This window comes from Mobula birostris, chromosome 7, assembly GCF_030028105.1.
Source record: "Mobula birostris isolate sMobBir1 chromosome 7, sMobBir1.hap1, whole genome shotgun sequence".
Taxonomy (NCBI): Eukaryota; Metazoa; Chordata; class Chondrichthyes; order Myliobatiformes; family Myliobatidae; genus Mobula; species Mobula birostris.
The window spans coordinates 43,074,764-43,092,089 of NC_092376.1; the positions used below are offsets into that span (position 1 = coordinate 43,074,764).

The 17,326-nt window shown below is 39.4% G+C and overlaps 1 protein-coding gene across 6 annotated transcripts in view; it reads left to right on the forward strand.

Moving 5' to 3' along the window:
- atp8a2 (ATPase phospholipid transporting 8A2) overlaps positions 1–17,326 on the forward strand; it is a 510,439-nt gene that overhangs the window by 236,087 nt on the left and 257,026 nt on the right. For all 6 annotated transcript variants that reach the window (XR_011886570.1, XM_072263012.1, XM_072263011.1 and 3 more), the window contains 2 exons: positions 3,484–3,622; positions 10,585–10,649. Coding sequence is in view for 5 of the 6 variants with exons in the window: in XM_072263012.1 (XP_072119113.1) it covers positions 3,484–3,622; positions 10,585–10,649 (204 nt within the window). In the remaining variant the exon portion in view is untranslated. The remainder of the gene's footprint in view (positions 1–3,483; positions 3,623–10,584; positions 10,650–17,326) is intronic.

The following is a 17,326-nucleotide window of genomic DNA, read 5'->3' on the forward strand; positions in this document are numbered from 1 at the left end:
TATGCCCTTCAGAGGTCAAAGGTTTAAGGTGAGGAGAGAAAGATTAAATAGGAATTCAAGGAGCAATGTTTTTTGCATGAAGAGTCGTATGTAAGCGGAATCAGCTGCTAGTGGATGTGGTTCAGGCAGGTTCAATAACAAGTTTTTAACAAAGAAATAGTTGGACAGGGACAGGTACAGGAACAGGAAAGGTTTAGAGGGTTATGGGCTAAACCCTGAAAAATTGGACTAGTTTAGTTGGGCATCTTAGCACGAACCAGATGGGCAGAAGGGTCTGTTTCTGTTCTCTGTGTCTTTAAGAATGAATCTTGAGTTGCACATGGGCAAGACTGGAAAAGGGTGGCAAATTTCGTTTCCTAAAGATCATTGGAGAACCAAAGGATTTTATGACCTATCTTTTGAGGCCTCCTGCAGTGTGACAATGAAGCCCAATACAAGTTGCAGGAACAGGATCTCATCTGGGCACGTTACAGCTTTCTAGGTTCAATATCAAATTCTACAAGTTCAAATGACTTGATTTCTATGTCTGTATCTGTGATAATTGTCTTTTTATCTCTTTTAATTTAGAGATACCCCACAGTAACAGGCCTCTCTGGCACAACAAGCCCACGTTGTCTAATTACACGCATGTGACCAAATAACCTACTAACCTGTGCGTGGGAGGAAACCCTACTTTGCATTTCGCTTCTCCTACGTTCTTTTGGGAACCTGCATGGACCCCAGCTATGCCTGCCTTTTCATTGGCTAAGTAGAACAGTCTACATTCCAAGCCTTCCCTACTCTTACCCCACTACATTGACTACTGCATTGGTGCAGCTTCATGCACCCATGCTGAGCTTGTCAATTTCATCAACCTTGCCTCCAACTTCCACCCTGCCCTTAAGTTCGCTTGGTCTATTTCTGACACCTCTCTCCCCTTTCTCGATCTCTGTCTCCATCTCTAGAGACAAACTGTTGATTAACATCTTTTATAAACCTACCAATTCCCACAGCTTTCTTGACTATACGTCTCCCCACCCTGTCTCCGATAAAAATACTATTCCCTTTTCTCAGTTCCTTCATCTCCGCCACATCTGTTCCCAGGATGCAGCTTTCCTTTCGAAGACATCAGAGATGTTCTCCTTTTTCTAAGAATGGGGTTTCCCTTCCTACACCATTGATGCTGCCCTCACTCTCACCTCTTCCATTTCCCAGACATCCGTGTTCACCCCATCTTCCCACCGTCTTCAGCAGTGATAGAGCTCCTCTTGTTCTTACCTACCACCCCACGAGCCTCAGCATTCAACACATCATCCTCCACAATTTCTGTCATCTCCAAAGGGATCCAACCACCAAACATATCTTTACCTCCCCTCTCTCTGCTTTCTGCTGGGATTGCCCTTCTAGATTCCTTCATCCATTCATCCGTCCCCACGAATCTCCCTCCCACCACCTATCCCTCCAAGTGGCCAAAGTGCTACACCTGCCTATTCACCTCCTCCCTCACCTTCATTCAGAGCCCCAAATAGCCTTCCCAGGTGAGACAACCTGAGAATCTCCTGGGGTTGTCTGTTGTGGTGCTTCTGATGCAGACTCCTTTACATTGGCAAGACCTGTTGTTAGTTGGGGGACTGCTTCGTCGAGCAGCTCTGCTCCATCTGCCAAAAGCAGAACTTCCCAGTGACCAAACATTTTAATTCCGATTCCCATTCCCATGACCTCTTGTGCCAAGATGAGGACACCCTCAGGGTAAGGAGCAACACCTTATATTCCGTTGGGAGAGATAAGCTGCAACCTCATGGCATGAATATCAATTTCTCCTTCTGGTAAAAATAATTTTCCCTCCCCCTCCCCTCTATTCCCCATTCTGGCCTCTTACCTCTTCTCACTTGCCTATCACCTCCTCTGTGTCTCCTCCCACTTCCCTTTCTCCTGTAGCTCACTCCACTCTCCTCTCCTATCAGATTCCTTCCTCTCCAGCGCTTTGCTTCCTGGCTACCTGGCTTCATCTAATACCTTCTGGTTGTCCTCCTTTCCCTCCCCCTGCCTTTTTATTCTGGTGTCTTCCCCTTTCCTTTCCTGTCCTGAAGAAGGGTCTCGGCCAAAAACATAGATTGTTTATTCATTTTCATAGATGCTGTCTGATCTGCTGAGTTCCTCCAGTATTTTGTGTGTGCTCTTTTATGTTCTTTTGTCTATGTTCTCATTCTCTAACTTCTGTGATACATTCACTTAACCATATTGGAGACATCCCACTCCTCCACCTTCTCTGAAGATTAACAAGTTCCTCTTAACTTACAGTTCTGATGAAGGGTCTTTGACCTCTAATGTTAACTTTGTTTTTCTTCCCAGAAATGCAGCATTATCTGTTCTTATAACAATCTGGTAGTTTGAATAATTTAAAAAAGCTCTTTGCTCAAAAATTGTGGATGTAATGGACAGCCAAATGGAGATGAGATGTGCATTCCATAAATGAGGGTGAAAAACATTGTATGATGCTTGACAGGGTGTATTGGTATGCTGATGGAATATTAAAATTGCAAATGGAAAGTTTTGCAGTTTTGAATTCTGTATTGAAAAGAATGTTAGTTAGGGAGATGGGACCTGAGTGGGTTCACTAGACTTTTGAGTATTATGGAAAAAAAGTCAAAAATGATGAATAATTTTGCCTGTTTTTTAAACCAAAAACAAGGAAATAAATGAAAGAGAGGAATAATGGGATGAAGCTAGCAATTCCCAATACATAGGGGGACTGGAATGAAGAGACATAGATGTAAAGTTAAACGTAAGAGTATTAAGACAAAATGCAGTGGTTGATAAATAATCTGCTTTCCCACTGTGATTTTAATATGAAGCAACTGCATTATATCCAGTAGAGTGCAGCACTGTTAAACATTTCAAACTGAAAGCCATCATTATTTGTGTTTTTTTAAAAATATATATAACTTTTAACTGTATGAAAGCCAAATAAAAGGGAAATACTCTATGATAAATAAACAAAATAAATAAATAGCAGAGCATCTTCACAATTAGACTCCACCTATAATTAAGTTTAAAACTTGAGCTGTGAATACTGTTCCTTCTTGTGAAATTGCATTAGCTGGCACAGCAGTAAATGCTGGAAATGTGGAATCTTGGTTTGGTCCTTCATCACTGTTGTTGTTTGATTTCAGTGGTCAGAATTAGTGGTAGTCCTCATGCAGGAGCTCACCCCAAAATGTCAGCCATCTCTCTGCTCTGCAGATGCTGCCTGAACCTCTGAGTTTGTCCAGCAGTTTCATTATTGCCTGTAGTAACAAATCAGTTGGCCTCAGTTTCCTCTGATGGTAGCATTCTGCACTTCAACTAGACTTTTAACATAGCAAAGCATAGAGGGTAATTAAATAACCATCGACAAAACTAGTCCCATTAATCTCTGTTCCATTCAATAACATGAAAGGAAATTGCTTACATTAAGTGAACTTGAATGTCGGCACAACTCTTATTATATGATTTTTTTTTCAGAACATGTTGCTACTTGGAGCAACTGCCATTGAAGATCGTCTTCAGAATGGAGTCCCTGAAACCATCTCAACGTTAATGAAAGCTGGAATTAAAATATGGGTCCTTACTGGTGATAAGCAAGAGACTGCAATTAATATAGGTCTGTCTGTGCACTGCAGCGCACTTCATTTCTTGGTATACAGTAAAATTTGTAAACAGTAAAATTTGTAATAAATATGCATTCTTGTATCTTCTGCAGTTGTTATTTGAAAATCCATAAATTTGAGCTTAAATGTAAGGGCCTTTCTGACTTGCATGAGGCTCAATGAGGGAAGCCTAAGTTGTCATTAACATAGATTCTTGCTTGGCTTTAGCAGGGTCTCCAGGGTCAAAAACTTAAAAGCCCCAGTGATACAAAGGAGAGTTTCACACTGGATCAAAAATTTAGCTTCGTGGCAGTCATCAGAGAGCAGTGACACATTGGTACATTCCTAACTAAAGATCTGTTACCTGTGGAGCTTCACAGTAGTCAGTACATTTTTTGTAATAAAAAGTATTTAGTCCAATGAAGGGGTTACAGTAACAGCATTTAGAGATGTTACAAACAGTGACTTGGTAGACAATAAGGGGGACAGTTTTGGACTGCTGTGGATATTCGTGACTTCAGCAGAAAGGTGGTGATGGAATATAATCTGGAGAAGTACAAGGTGATACACATGGAGATTCAACTAAACAAAGGAATATGAAAATGTTGGAAGAATATTATGTAAAGGAGCTGGGAGACTCGAGTTTATGTTGTAATGATCATTAATGGAAACAAGATGGGTAAATAAGATGATCTACAAAAATATATGTGGTGCTATTCCAATACTAGTTAGATCTCTGTTTGTAAAGTGCATATGGCTCTGGTCACCACTTTTCAGAGTAGATGTGATTGCAGCAGAGAAACTGCTAAGTTGTTACTTCATTGTTGCTGCGAAGTTATAATGAAGGAAAGTTGGATAAGCTGGGGTGTATTCCTTCTGGTGGTTCAGGTGGCTATCTACTTCAGACCTTTCAGCTTTCTACGCTACTTCTCCTTAGTATAACAATTGCACTCAATTCTGCCCCCGACACTGTTGAATTTCTGGCATACTGCTCACGTCTTCTATAGTGAAGGCTGATGCAAAATACTCATTAAATCCATGCGCCATTACTTTGTCCTCATTGTCCTCTTCAGCATCATTTTCCAGCAGTCCAATATTAACTCTCTTATCTCTTTTACTCTTTATATATCTGAAAAATACTTTTGGTATCCTCTTTTATATTATTGGCTAACTTATTTCATATTTCATCTTTTCTTTCCTTATGGCTTTTTAGTTGCCTCCTTTGATTTTTAAAAGCTTCTCAATCCTCTAACCGCCCACTAATTTTTGCTATATTATATGCCCTCTGTTTTGCTTTTATGCAGTCTTTGACTTCCTTCATCTGCCATGGTTGCTTCACCCTCCTTTTAGAATACTTTTTCGTCTTTGGGATATATCTATTTTGTGCCTTCTGAATTATCCCCAGAAACTCCAGCCATTGCTGCTCTGCTGTCATTCTTGCTAGTGTCGCCTTCAATTAACTTTGGCTAGCTCCCCTCTCATGCTTCTGTAATTTCCTTTACTCCGCTGAAATACTGATACATCTGAGTCTAGCTTTTCCCTTTCAGATTGCAGGGTGACTATCATATTATAGTCATTGCCTCCAAAGGGTTCTTTACCTTAAGCTCATTAATCAAATCTGGTTCATTAAAAAGTGTTGCTCTGTCACCCGAGAGTGGCCTTATTGTGGCAGTGAAGGAAGCCATGTGCCGACATGTTGGAATGGGAATGGAATTGGAATTAAAATTGTTGGCCACCAGGAAATTCTGCTTGTTGAGTTTCTCTAGCATTTTGTTTGAGTTGCACATTATTTTGCCCACTTTTTGCACTACTTATTAATTTATTAAATATTTCTTATTGTAACTTACAAAAATTTTTGTGCATAAGATTGTACTGCTGCTGCAAAACAAATTTCAGTGGTTATAAATCTGATTCTAAATTAAGACTTCTGATTTTGCGGGTTAATTCTCCGTGACAATGGAATTGTTCTTAGTTTTCAGCCTAAATAGTATAGCTTTCTTAAACAGAATGGAAACTACATTTGTTCAGCCTCTTTTTATTAAGCTGTGTTTTGAGAAAATAAAAGAAGGAGCTGTTGCATCGTTCTAGTGTGAATTTTGAAATATCGACATTGAAATATTTGATTCATTTAGGTAGTTGCTGTCTGAAATGCAGAACATTTCTAGAATTTTATGTTTATATTTTGGATTTCAACCACCCACAACATCACAATATGATGCTGCATCATACTACTATATACTGTCAGTGTTTCAAATACCAGTCATATTACTGAAAAAAATTAGCGATGCCACGAACCCCTATATATATTTCGGTTCTGAGTCAAATGGGTGATATGCGAGTTCTTGCCATCATTCACATCCAACACAACAGAATTATGGTTTCCTTTTAAAGTAGCCAAGAATTTTCCAGAGATCCATAAGACATAGGAGCAGAATTAGGCCATTTGGCCCATTGAGTCTGCTCCACTATTTCATTATGGCTGATCGATTTTTCTGCTCAGCCTCAATCTCCTGCTTTCTCCTCGTATCCCTTCATACCCTGACCAGTCAAGAATCTGTCAACCTCTGCCTTAAATATACATGCAGACTTGGCTTCCACAGCTGCCTGCGGCAAAGAATTCCACAGATTCATCACCACCTGGCTAGTACAGTGTCGGGAAGTACTAATCTCCGTTCTAAAAGGGCATCTCTATTCTGAGGCTGTGTCTTCCAGTCTTAGACTTTCCCACCATAGGAAACATCCTCTCCATGTCCACTCTATCAAGTTCTTTCACCATTCCATAGGTTTCAATTAGGTCACCCTTCATTCTTCTGAATTCCAGTGAATATAAGCCCAGAGCCATCAAACGCACTTCATATGACAAGCCGTTCAAATCTGTAATCATTTTAATGAGCCTGCTTTGAACCCTCTCCAGTTTCAGCACATCCTTTCTAAGGTAAAGGGTCAAAACTGCTTACAATACTCCAAGTGAGGCCTCACCTGTCTTTTAGAAAGTTTCAACATTACATTCTTGCTTTTATATTCTAGTCCTCTCGAAATGAATGCTAACATCACATTTGCCTTCCTCACTGCAGACTCAACTTGCAAATGAATCTTTAGGGAATCCTGCACGAGGGCTCCCAATTCGGTTTACGTCTCAGTTTTTTTAATTTTCTCTCTTTTGAGAAAACAGCCAACTCTTTCATTTCTTCTACTGAAGTGCATGAACATGTACTTCCTGACACTGTATTTCATCTGCCACTTCTTTGCCCATTCTTCTAATCTTTCTGAGCCCTCTGTAGCCTCTCTACTTCCTCAAAACTATCTACTTCCTCAAAACTATCAAAACTTCCTCACCTATCTTCATATTATCTGCAAACTTTGCAACAAATCCATCAATTCCATCATCCAAGTCATTAACATATAACATAAAAAGAATTGGTCCCAACACAGACCCTGTGGAACACCACTAGTCACTGGTAGCCAACCAGAAAAGCCTCCCTTTATTCCCACTCTTTGCCTCCTGCCAGTCATCCACTGCTTTATCCTTGCTAGAGTCATCCCTGTAATACTCTTAGCTTGTTGAGCAGCCTCCTATGTGGCACCTTGTCAAAGGCTTTTGAAAAATTCAAGTACACAACATCAACAGATTCTCCTTTGTCTGTCCTGCTTTTTATTTCTTCAAAGAATTCCAATAAATTTGTCAGTCTTTGAATTGAATTGACTTTATTTCTTACATCCTTCACATACGTGAGGAGTAAAAATCTTTACGTTATGCCTCTGTCTAAATGTGCAATGTGCAATCATAGTAACTTATAATAATTTACAATAAATAGAACAGTCAATGTAACATAGAAATACACTCCAATCAGCATGAGTTAATCAGTCTGATGGCCTAGTGGAAGAAGCTGTCCCGGAGCCTGCTGGTCCTGGCTTTTATGCTGCAGTACCATTTCCCGGATGGTAGCAGCTGGAACAGATTGTAATTGGGGTGACTCATGTCCCCAATGATCAGTTGGGCCCTTTTTACACACTTGTCTTTATAAAAGGCAAGATTTTCCCTCAAGGAAGCCATGATGACTATGGCCTGTTTTGTCATGTGTCTCCAAGTACCCCAAAACCACATCCTTAACAATGATTCTCAGCCACTGAGGTCAGACTAACTGGGCTATAATTTCCTTTCTTCTGCCTCTCTCTCTTCTTGAAGAGAGGAGTGACATTTGCAATCTTCCAGTCTTCCAGAGCCACTCCAGAATCTAGTGAGTCTTGAAAGATCATTACTAATGCCTCCACAATCTCTTCAGCCACCTGTTTCATAACTCTGGGGTGTACACCATCTGGTCCAGGTGACTTATCTCCCTTCAGACCTTTCAGGTTCACAAGAACCTTCTCCCTAGTAATGGTAATTTCACACACTTCATGACCCTTGACACCCGAAACTTCCACCATACTGCTAGTGTCTTCCACAGTGAAGACTGATGCAAAATACTTATTCAGTTCATCTGCTATTTCTTTATCCCCCATTACTACCTCTCTAGCATCATTTTCCAGTCCAATATCCACTCTCCTCTCTCTTTTACACTTTATATATCTGAAGAAACTTTTGGGTTTTGTATCCTCTTTAATGTTATTAGTTAGCTTACTTTCATATTCCATCTTTACCTTAATGACATTTTTAGTTGTCTTCTGTTGGTATTTGAATGCTTCCCAATCCTTTAACTTTTTGCTCTATTATATGCCCTCTCTTTGGCTTTTTTGGCTGTGTTGAGTTTGACTCCTCTTGTTAGCCATGTTTGTGTCATCTTTTTAGAATAATTCTTCCTCCTTGGGATGTATCTAGCCTGTGCCTTCTGTATTGCGGCCATTGCTACTCTGCCATCATTTCTGCTAGTGTTCTTTTCCAATCAATTCTGGCCAACTCCTCTCTCATGCCTCTGTAATTCCCTTTACCCGCTGTAATACTGGAGCATCTGATTTTAGCTTCTCCTTCTCAAATTTCAGGGCAAGTTCAATCATATGATCACATGTCCCTAAGAGTTCTTTTCCCTTAAACTCTCTAATCAGTTCTGGTTCATTGCATAACGGCCAATCCAGAATAGCTGATTCCCTAGTGGGCTCAACCACAAGCTGCTCTAAAAAGCTATCTTGTAGGCATTATAAAAATCCCCACTCTTGGAATCCAGCACCAACCTGATTTTCCCAATCTATCTGCATATTGAAATCCCCCATGACTATTGTAACATAGATGGTGGATGAGATGTTGACCCTATGCATTAACCACAAGGAGCATGTGTTGGTGAGAGGCATGAATTATAATGAAGGCTAGTAACGGGTCAAGGTGAATGATAATGCAGAGAACTTTGACAGGGTTCTGGGAGCAATGTATTGAGATGGGAATAAGGAATATAACCAAACTGGAAGAACAGTGCTAGCGTGAAATGAGAGAGAGAAATATCATCTTGAACTCTTTGGAATAATGGAGTGTCATTTTTGAATGGATTAGAAAGAGGAAAGAAATTACTTTCATAGTTAAGAGAGAAGATCAAGATTAGTTGCTGAATTAAAGGAAAATAAGATGGCATTTACTTTAAAAGAGTAACGAAGTTTGCTTTGTGAATTTGATTGTTGGATGCTTGGATTTGGAAGATATCTTTGGTAGATGTCAGAACATGCTATCCTTATATCATGCCCAATTTTACACTTTTACACTAACTCCATACTTCTGACTGTGAGGCTAAGTACAGCTCCAATGTCATATTTAAGTTTGCTGATGACACCACTGTCGTTGGCCGAATCAAAGGTGGTGATGAATCAGCATATAGGAGGGAGATTCAAAATCTGGCTCGGTGATGCCAGAACAACAACATCACCTCAATGTCAGCAAGACCTTGGTGGTAATTGTTGACTTTAGGAGGAGGAATGAGGAGGTCCATGAGCCAGTCCTCATCAGGGGATCAAAAGTGGAGAAGCTCAGCAATTTTAGATTCTTCGGAGGATCTGTCCTGGCCCAGCATGTAAGTGCAATTACAAAGAAAGCATGGCAGTGCCCTTAGGAGTCATGACATCTAAAACTTCGACAAACTTCTTTTGATGTGTGGTGGACACTATATGGACTGATCACAACATAGTCTGGTATGGAAATACCAATGCCCTTGAATGGAAAATCCTTCAAAAAGTAGTGGATACGGCCTAGTCTATCATAGGTAAAGCTCTCCCCATCATTGAGTGCATCTACACAGAGCATTGTTGCAAGAAAGCAGCATCCACCATCAGAAACCCCCCCACCACCACCCAGGCCATGCTCTCTTCTCACTGCTGCCTTCAGGAAGAAGGTACGGGAGCCTCAGGACCCACACCACCAGGTTCAGGAACAGTTCAAGGACTCTTATCTCATGGTCTTGATACTTAATGCTTATTTATTTGTTAATTTTTTTTTAACTTTTACATTTTGTTGTATTTTGCATATTAGCTGGGTGTGGTCTTTCATTGATTCAATTATGTTTCTTGGATTTACTGTGTATGCCCTCAGAAAAAAGAATCTCAGGATTGTATATGGTGACATATATGTACTTCAATAATAAATTTACTTTACTTTGAACCTTGAATTAAAATGGAATAGGAATTTCAAGTTTGGGCCTTCCTTTCTTTCATCACTACTTCTTCCTTACCATACCACCCAAGCATAATAATATGACTTTATTCAGAATGATTTCAATACTGAGTCTGAAGTCTTCCAAATTTGTGAAAGATCAGAATAATCAATTCTCACATCTTGGTGACCTGCATTTACCTTGTCCAGAAGTGTTTTATACGACCCTAAGGTGAAAAGTTCCCTTCCTCAGCTGCCTTCAAAATATTATCCCCCATGTCTAGAATTAGAGCTAAAAAGAAATCCAATCCAGGCATTATTCTGTGGGCATTGTGTTTGTCAGTATTGTGTTTCAGAAGAAGTTTTGTTATTTTTCATAACAGCCACTTCTTTCTATTCTTTTGATAGGTTATTCATGCAAGCTTTTAAGCCAAAGTATGACACTGCTAATAGTGAATGAAGATTCTTCGGATGTAAGTCATTCCATTCCTTCCAAACCATCTATATGTTATAACCCTTTAAATATTTATCTTTGTGCAAACTCTGAAATCTTTCATTCGGCATCTAAATGCTTTCCATCATCCAGTCATGACAGCATTTCTCACTCGTCGAAGTACCAGCAGAAATATTAAAACTGGAGTTGCCAGTTGGTTTTTGTAATTGCTTATTTTGTAATGTTGGTTGAAGTGTCACTATGCAATCATGATGTTTTGTCTACCACGCTAGCCTGTGCAATTGACTAGCATAATTGCTGTCTGTGAGCATGCAGTGATAGGGCAGGTGCTGATAAAGATTTGATATGCAGATTCCACATGGATTTACTTGATAAAATCGGTGTTTGGATTGTGTGATGATCTTTTTTGATGAACTTTCTTTTAGTTATAGATGACCAATGAAAGCATCTTTAGAGTTATTTTAATCATGGACTTTAGTACAGTATCAACACTTAAAATGATCAGTCGCTCTCTCAATCAACATCCTTAAAGACTTGTGGCTGAGTATTCTGCCTGATTCTGGCTTAGTATTTGAATCTGACATATATTTCTTTGATAGCTTAGTAAGAACATTGTTAATCAATATTTCACACTGTGATAAAGGAAAAGACACAGATTGGTCAGAGGGGCAGTTTTTAAGAATCACATTTAAGAAAGGAAGAATTTCGAGTGCTTAGGCACTGGACATTTGAAAGTATGCTTGCCAAGGATAGATCAATTAAAAATGTGATTGTACAATAGATCAGAACTGGAGGAGTCCAAAGATCTTGGAGAGTTAGAATAATGGGGGGGGGGGGGGTTCAATGATGAAAAGGGATGAGGGTATTATGTATCAGAGTTTTTCCAGTTAGGCATCAGGTAATACAATACTAGGAGCTAGTGCTGCAACACCTTGATTGGGTCTCTTCTGGAAAAACAACCTTCTAAGCTTCCACACTTAAGCTAGTTCAAAAACCAAAGTTTTATCTTTCATCTTTAGCCAGATCTCCCTTTGGATTACCTTTGCTAACAGGCAAACAGAAGACTACAGCAGATTGGAGATACCTTAGTGTCACCTAGACTTCATTTGATTTTGGTGGGTAAGAACAAGAAAAGAGGACTTATCCCATAAACATGCTGATTAAAACAAAGCAACTTCAAAATTGTAAATTCCTTGTATATTGGGTGTTTTTTTGATACTAGTTAAGTGATTGAAGAAAAACATATTAAATGCCATAGTGTGAAATACGGATATCACAACCACAAGTCTTAATAGTTTCTGATTTATAACTATACCTCTCAAGATAAAGTGTTCTATGTGGCATTGAGGTTGCAGTATATATTGAAATACTCTGTGCAGGAGCTTAAAATGAAGCAGTAGAAAAACTTGTCCACAGGTTTTGTTCAGTTATGAGTAAAGAGGCAGGCAGACTAAACCAATATCAGCCTAGCTGACTTCTGAGTTTTGTAATATGGAAATGTAAGTGATATCTAAATGGCAAAGGATGCATGCTTAAAGCAAAATTGTTAAATTAATACAGTATATATGTTAGTCTTTGTTTACAATTATGTGCTTTTTTGAAACATCTTTGTCCTGAGGACTTTGGATTTAGTGGAATTAAGTATAGATTAGATGATATCAACGATGGGAAATATAGTAGCCCCCCACCCCCATCTCAGTTGCAGGATAACCTTCGCTTTGTGGACAGGTAATGTATTTTATTAATAGTGGCAATTTTCTATAATTAGTAAATATACTTGTTTGAGAAAACAGAAATGCTTTTTATTCTTAGCAAAAAATATTTCATAATTGGAAAGTGATTAAAAAAAACAACTGCAGATGTTGGAAATCTAAAATTAAAATAACAGAAAAAGCTGGAAATACTCAGATTTAGAGAGCATGTATGAAAAGAAACTTAATCTTTCAAGGTGAAGACATTTGAACTTTATACCTGTTTTTAACATTTTACTGGGTGCTTTTGTTTTACGCTTGTCTGGAACCATCTGCTATCGTTGTTTATCATCCCTCTTCATTCTTCTGCAAAATAAAAATTGAGGGAGTGAGTAGGACAGCACTTATCGCCTACAGAGCTCCTTCTTGCAGCCAGGCTTGGGGATGCACAGCTCCGTGACTTGGACCAATACAGCCCTAGAAGCAAATCCCACTGACTAGTGGGGCAAACTGGCTGTCCAAAACATCTGCAGGCAATCCATCACATAAACCAAATAGGTAACAGTTGCTGACCCAGAGCCAATCACATTGATACTTTTGCTCCACTGCCATTGTCTCTTTCTGTGCTGTCTATACTGGACATCTAGAGCGGAGTTTGAATCCACAATTTCTGCCAAAACAGAATTTAGGCGAAGTCTTATAAAGCACAAGTATTAGAAGAAACTTAAGACACTGAACATTTTGGCTAAATTAGAGCAAACTTGGACATGACAAATATTTAACATAATAGAGGATTTGGCATAGGTTGTAAATATTGGATGGGGAGTTGATTGCTGGAGCTCATCGTTAAAATCATCACTGTGAGAAGAGCGAATGGAAGCCATATTTCCACAAAAGGTTTCCAATCGTGGAAATGGTTGAGTCTTTCAAATAAACTAGTGGCCTTTTTAAAAGGAAAATTGATTATTTCAGTCAGGAGTTGCAATAAGACTGAGCAAAAAAAAAAGACACCTGTTTATTCGTCTCAAAAAATGACATTGAAATGATAGATTGCAAGCAGTTATACTCTGAAGTTATATGGCTTTGTGTTCTGTTGGTGGGTGAAATGGTGAGAAATAAAGAAATAAGCTGCATATATACGTTCAACAGTAAATTATACTGTTATCATTTTGCAACTGTAGAGAAAATGTAAATCCATTTCTGGAAAAAAACGCATTTTGATGGATCATTAAGACTCTAGCTAAATTATAATATTGGATATTTTGTAGTATCAGACCTCTATTGCAGTGAGTCAGATAACTAACTTATTCCCAAGGTTTTCAGTCTTCCATGTGGCCTCTATCGCATCAATCCCAGGTCTTTTGCTCTCCATGTTGGCTGTTCCTAGAACTTGCCACCCATTCACTTTCTTTCCCTGGGTCTATTAGATAGGATCTGTACCCTTGCTGCTGAGTCAATTGTTGAGTTTTTCTTATAATATTACTTACTTTTGGACTCATTAAGGTGAGAGGTTGCAACTCCTCTTCCACCAGTTTCAGAATCAATATTTCTCCAAGTCAGTGCTTCATCATTGAGCTAAGAATTGAAAGGTTTTTAAGAAACTGGGAAGTCATTTCTTGAGTTCTGAATGACAGTTCTGTGGATGATGCTAAACCACTCCAGTTTCTTCTTGCACTTTGACAGTCAAGCTACTTTCAGGTATTTTTTGTATTATTTATGTGATATATACAATATAATTGTTTTACTATTTGATTATGGTGGTAACAAAGTTGACGTTTTAATATCTTCTAAAGATGTAAAAATGTACTTGTAATACTTCAAGCCTTTAATTCCTTATACATTTGTTTGATAAATCACATTATATTCTCTTTCGAATAACATGAGAGAGGTTAGAAGAGAATTGCCAGAGTGGTTCAAGCTGACACTTACTCAACCGCATGTTACAACAATGGTGTGCAGAAGAGCATCTCTGAATGCACAATACATTGAACCTTGAAGTGGATGGGCTACAGCAGCAGAAGACCACGAATGTACACTCAGTGTCAGGAGGTACCTAATAAGGTGGCTACTGAGTGTATATTGGAGGGTTTGAAAAGGGTGACATGTCAGAACTAATAATTCAATGTATGTTGTTCATGTGAATTATGGCTTCCTATTTGCACAGTCAAAAACTGGGAAGAACAAGGTTTGTTGCACAATCTCATAAACTAGGAACATGAAGGGAAAAGATGAAGTAAACTGGCAAACAATTAGTCACTGTTCCCATCCCAGGACAGGCAGGGGGGCAAGGGGGGTGGTGGAGTTCCTGTGTTAGTAAAAATTGGAATCAAATCCTTAGAAAGAGGTCACACAGGATCGGAAGATGCAGAGTTACGTAGGTAGAATTAAGAAACTGCAAGGGTAAAAAGACGCCATTGGAAAGTATATGCAGGCCTCCGAATAGTAGCTAGGATGGGGGGATATAAATTACAATAAGAGATAGAAAAGGCATGTAAACAGAGTACTGTTATGGTAGTCATGGGTGATTTCAGTATGCAGATAGATTGGGAAAATTAAATTGACGCTGGATCCCAAAAGGGAATTTGCAGAATGCTTATCAGATGTCTTTTTAGAGCAGTTTATGGTTGACCCCATTGGCAGATAGGCATTTCTAGATTGAGTGTTTTTTAATGAACCAGATTTGATGAGGGAGTTTAAGGTAAATAACTCTTAGGAGGCAGTGATCATAATATAATAGAATTCACCCTGCAATTTGTAAATGAAAGGCTAAAATCAGATATATCGGTAATACGGTGGAGTAAAGTGAGTTACAGAGGCATGAGAGAGAAGCTGGCCAAAGTTGATTGGAAAGGGACATTAGCAGGGATGATGGCAGAAGAAGAATGGCTGGAATTTCTGTGGGTAATTCAGAAGGCACAGGATAGATACATTCCAAAGATGAAGAGTTATTCTAAAGGGAGGATGAAACGACCACGGCTGACAAGGGAAAATAAAGACAGCATAAAAGCAAAAGAGAGGGCATATGAAATAGCAAAATTTAGTACAGAGTTGGGGGATACCAACAGAAGGCAACTACAGAAAACATAAGGAGAGAAAAGATGAAATATGAAGGTAAGCTAGCCAATATGTAAAAGGAGATATCAAAAGTTTTTTTTCCAGTTTTATAAAGAGTAAAAGAAGGGTAAGACTGGACTGCTGGAAAATGATGCTGAAGAGGTAGTAATGTGAGACAAAGAAATGACAGTCAAACCTAATAAGTATTTTGCATCAGCCTTCACTGGAAGACTCGAGCAGTATGCCGAAAATTTGAGTGTGTCAGGGCAGAAGTGAATGCAGTTTTTATTTCTAAGGAGAAAGTGTTTGGGAAGCTGAACGGTCTGAAGGTAGATGGGACACCTGGACCAGATGGACTAACCCTAGGTGCTGGAAGAGGTAGCTGAAGAGATTGTGGAGGCATTAGTAATGATCTTTCAACAATCACAAGAGATTCTGGAATGGTTCTGGGGGACTGGAAAATTGCAAATGTCATTCCACTCTTTAAGAAGGGATGGAGGCAGAAGAAAGGAAATTAAAGGTCAATTAGCATGAGTTGGTGGCTGGGAAAATGTTGGAGTCCATTATTAAGGGAGAGGGTTTGGGTTACTTGGATGCACATGATAAAGTAGATGTAGTCAGCGTGGTTTTCCTTAATGGGGACATCTTGTCTGACAAATCTGTTGGAATTCTTTGAGGAAATAACAGGCAAAGGAGAGTCAGTAGATATTGTTTACTTGGATTTTGAGCAGATCTTTGACAAGATGCTGCGCATGAGGCTGCTTAACAAGATAAGACCCCATGATATTACAGGAAAAATACTAGTATGGATAGAAGATTGGCTGACTGGCAGAAGACAAAGGATGGGAACTAAGGGAGCTTTTTCTGATTGGCTGCCATTGACTAGTGGTGTATTACGCAGGGGTCAGTGTTGTTTCCCCTTCTTTACACATTAATTGATGGCTTTGTGGCCAAGTATGCAGAAGATACAACGATAGATGGAGGGACAGGTTGTATCTGGGAAGCAGAGAGTCTGCAGAAGGACTTAGATTGGGCAAAATGGCAGATGGAACATAGTGTAGGGAATTGTATAGTGATGCACTTTGGTAGAAAGAATAAAGGGGTAGATTATTCTCTAAACAGGGAGAACATTTTAAAGTCAGAGGTACAAAGGAGCTTAGGAGTTCTTGTACAGGATTCCCAAAAGGTTAACCTGCAGATTGGGTCAGTGGTAAGTAAGGTAAATGCAATGTTAGCATTCATTTCAAGAGGACCAGAATATAGGAGCAATGATGTAATGATGAGACTATATAAGGAGTTGGTCAGACCGCACGGAATATTGTGAGCAGCCTTAGGTCCTTATGTAAGAAAAGATGTGCTGGCATTGGAGAGGGTCTAGAGCAGTTTCACAAGAATGATTCCAGGAATGAAAGGGTTAATGTATGATGAGCATTTGATGAGAATTGGGGGTGGGGGTTGTTTCATTAAAACCTATCAGATATTGAAAGGCCTAGCCAGAGTGGATATCGGGACGATGTTTCCTAAAGTGGGTGAGTCCAGGACCAAAGGGCACAGCCGCAGAACAGAGGGATGTCCACTTAGAACAGAGGTGAGAAATTTCTTTAGCCAGAGGGTGCTGAATCTGTGGAATTCATTGCCATTGACGTTTCTGGAGGCCATGTCATTGAATATATTTATAACAGTGGTTGATAGGTTCATGATCAGTCAGGGCATCAGCGGTTACAGGGAGAAGGCAGGAGAATGGGGTTGAGAGGGATGATAAATTAGCCGTGATGGGATGGCAGAGCAGACTCAATGGACTGAATGACCTAGTTCTGTTCCTATGTCTTATTGCCCTGAAAATAGGATGGGAAAGAATCACCCCCACATACTGTTGACTCACTTGCTCTGTCACGCACTTCCATTAGACCAAAAGATATAGGAGCAGAATTAGGCTGTTTGGCCCATTGAA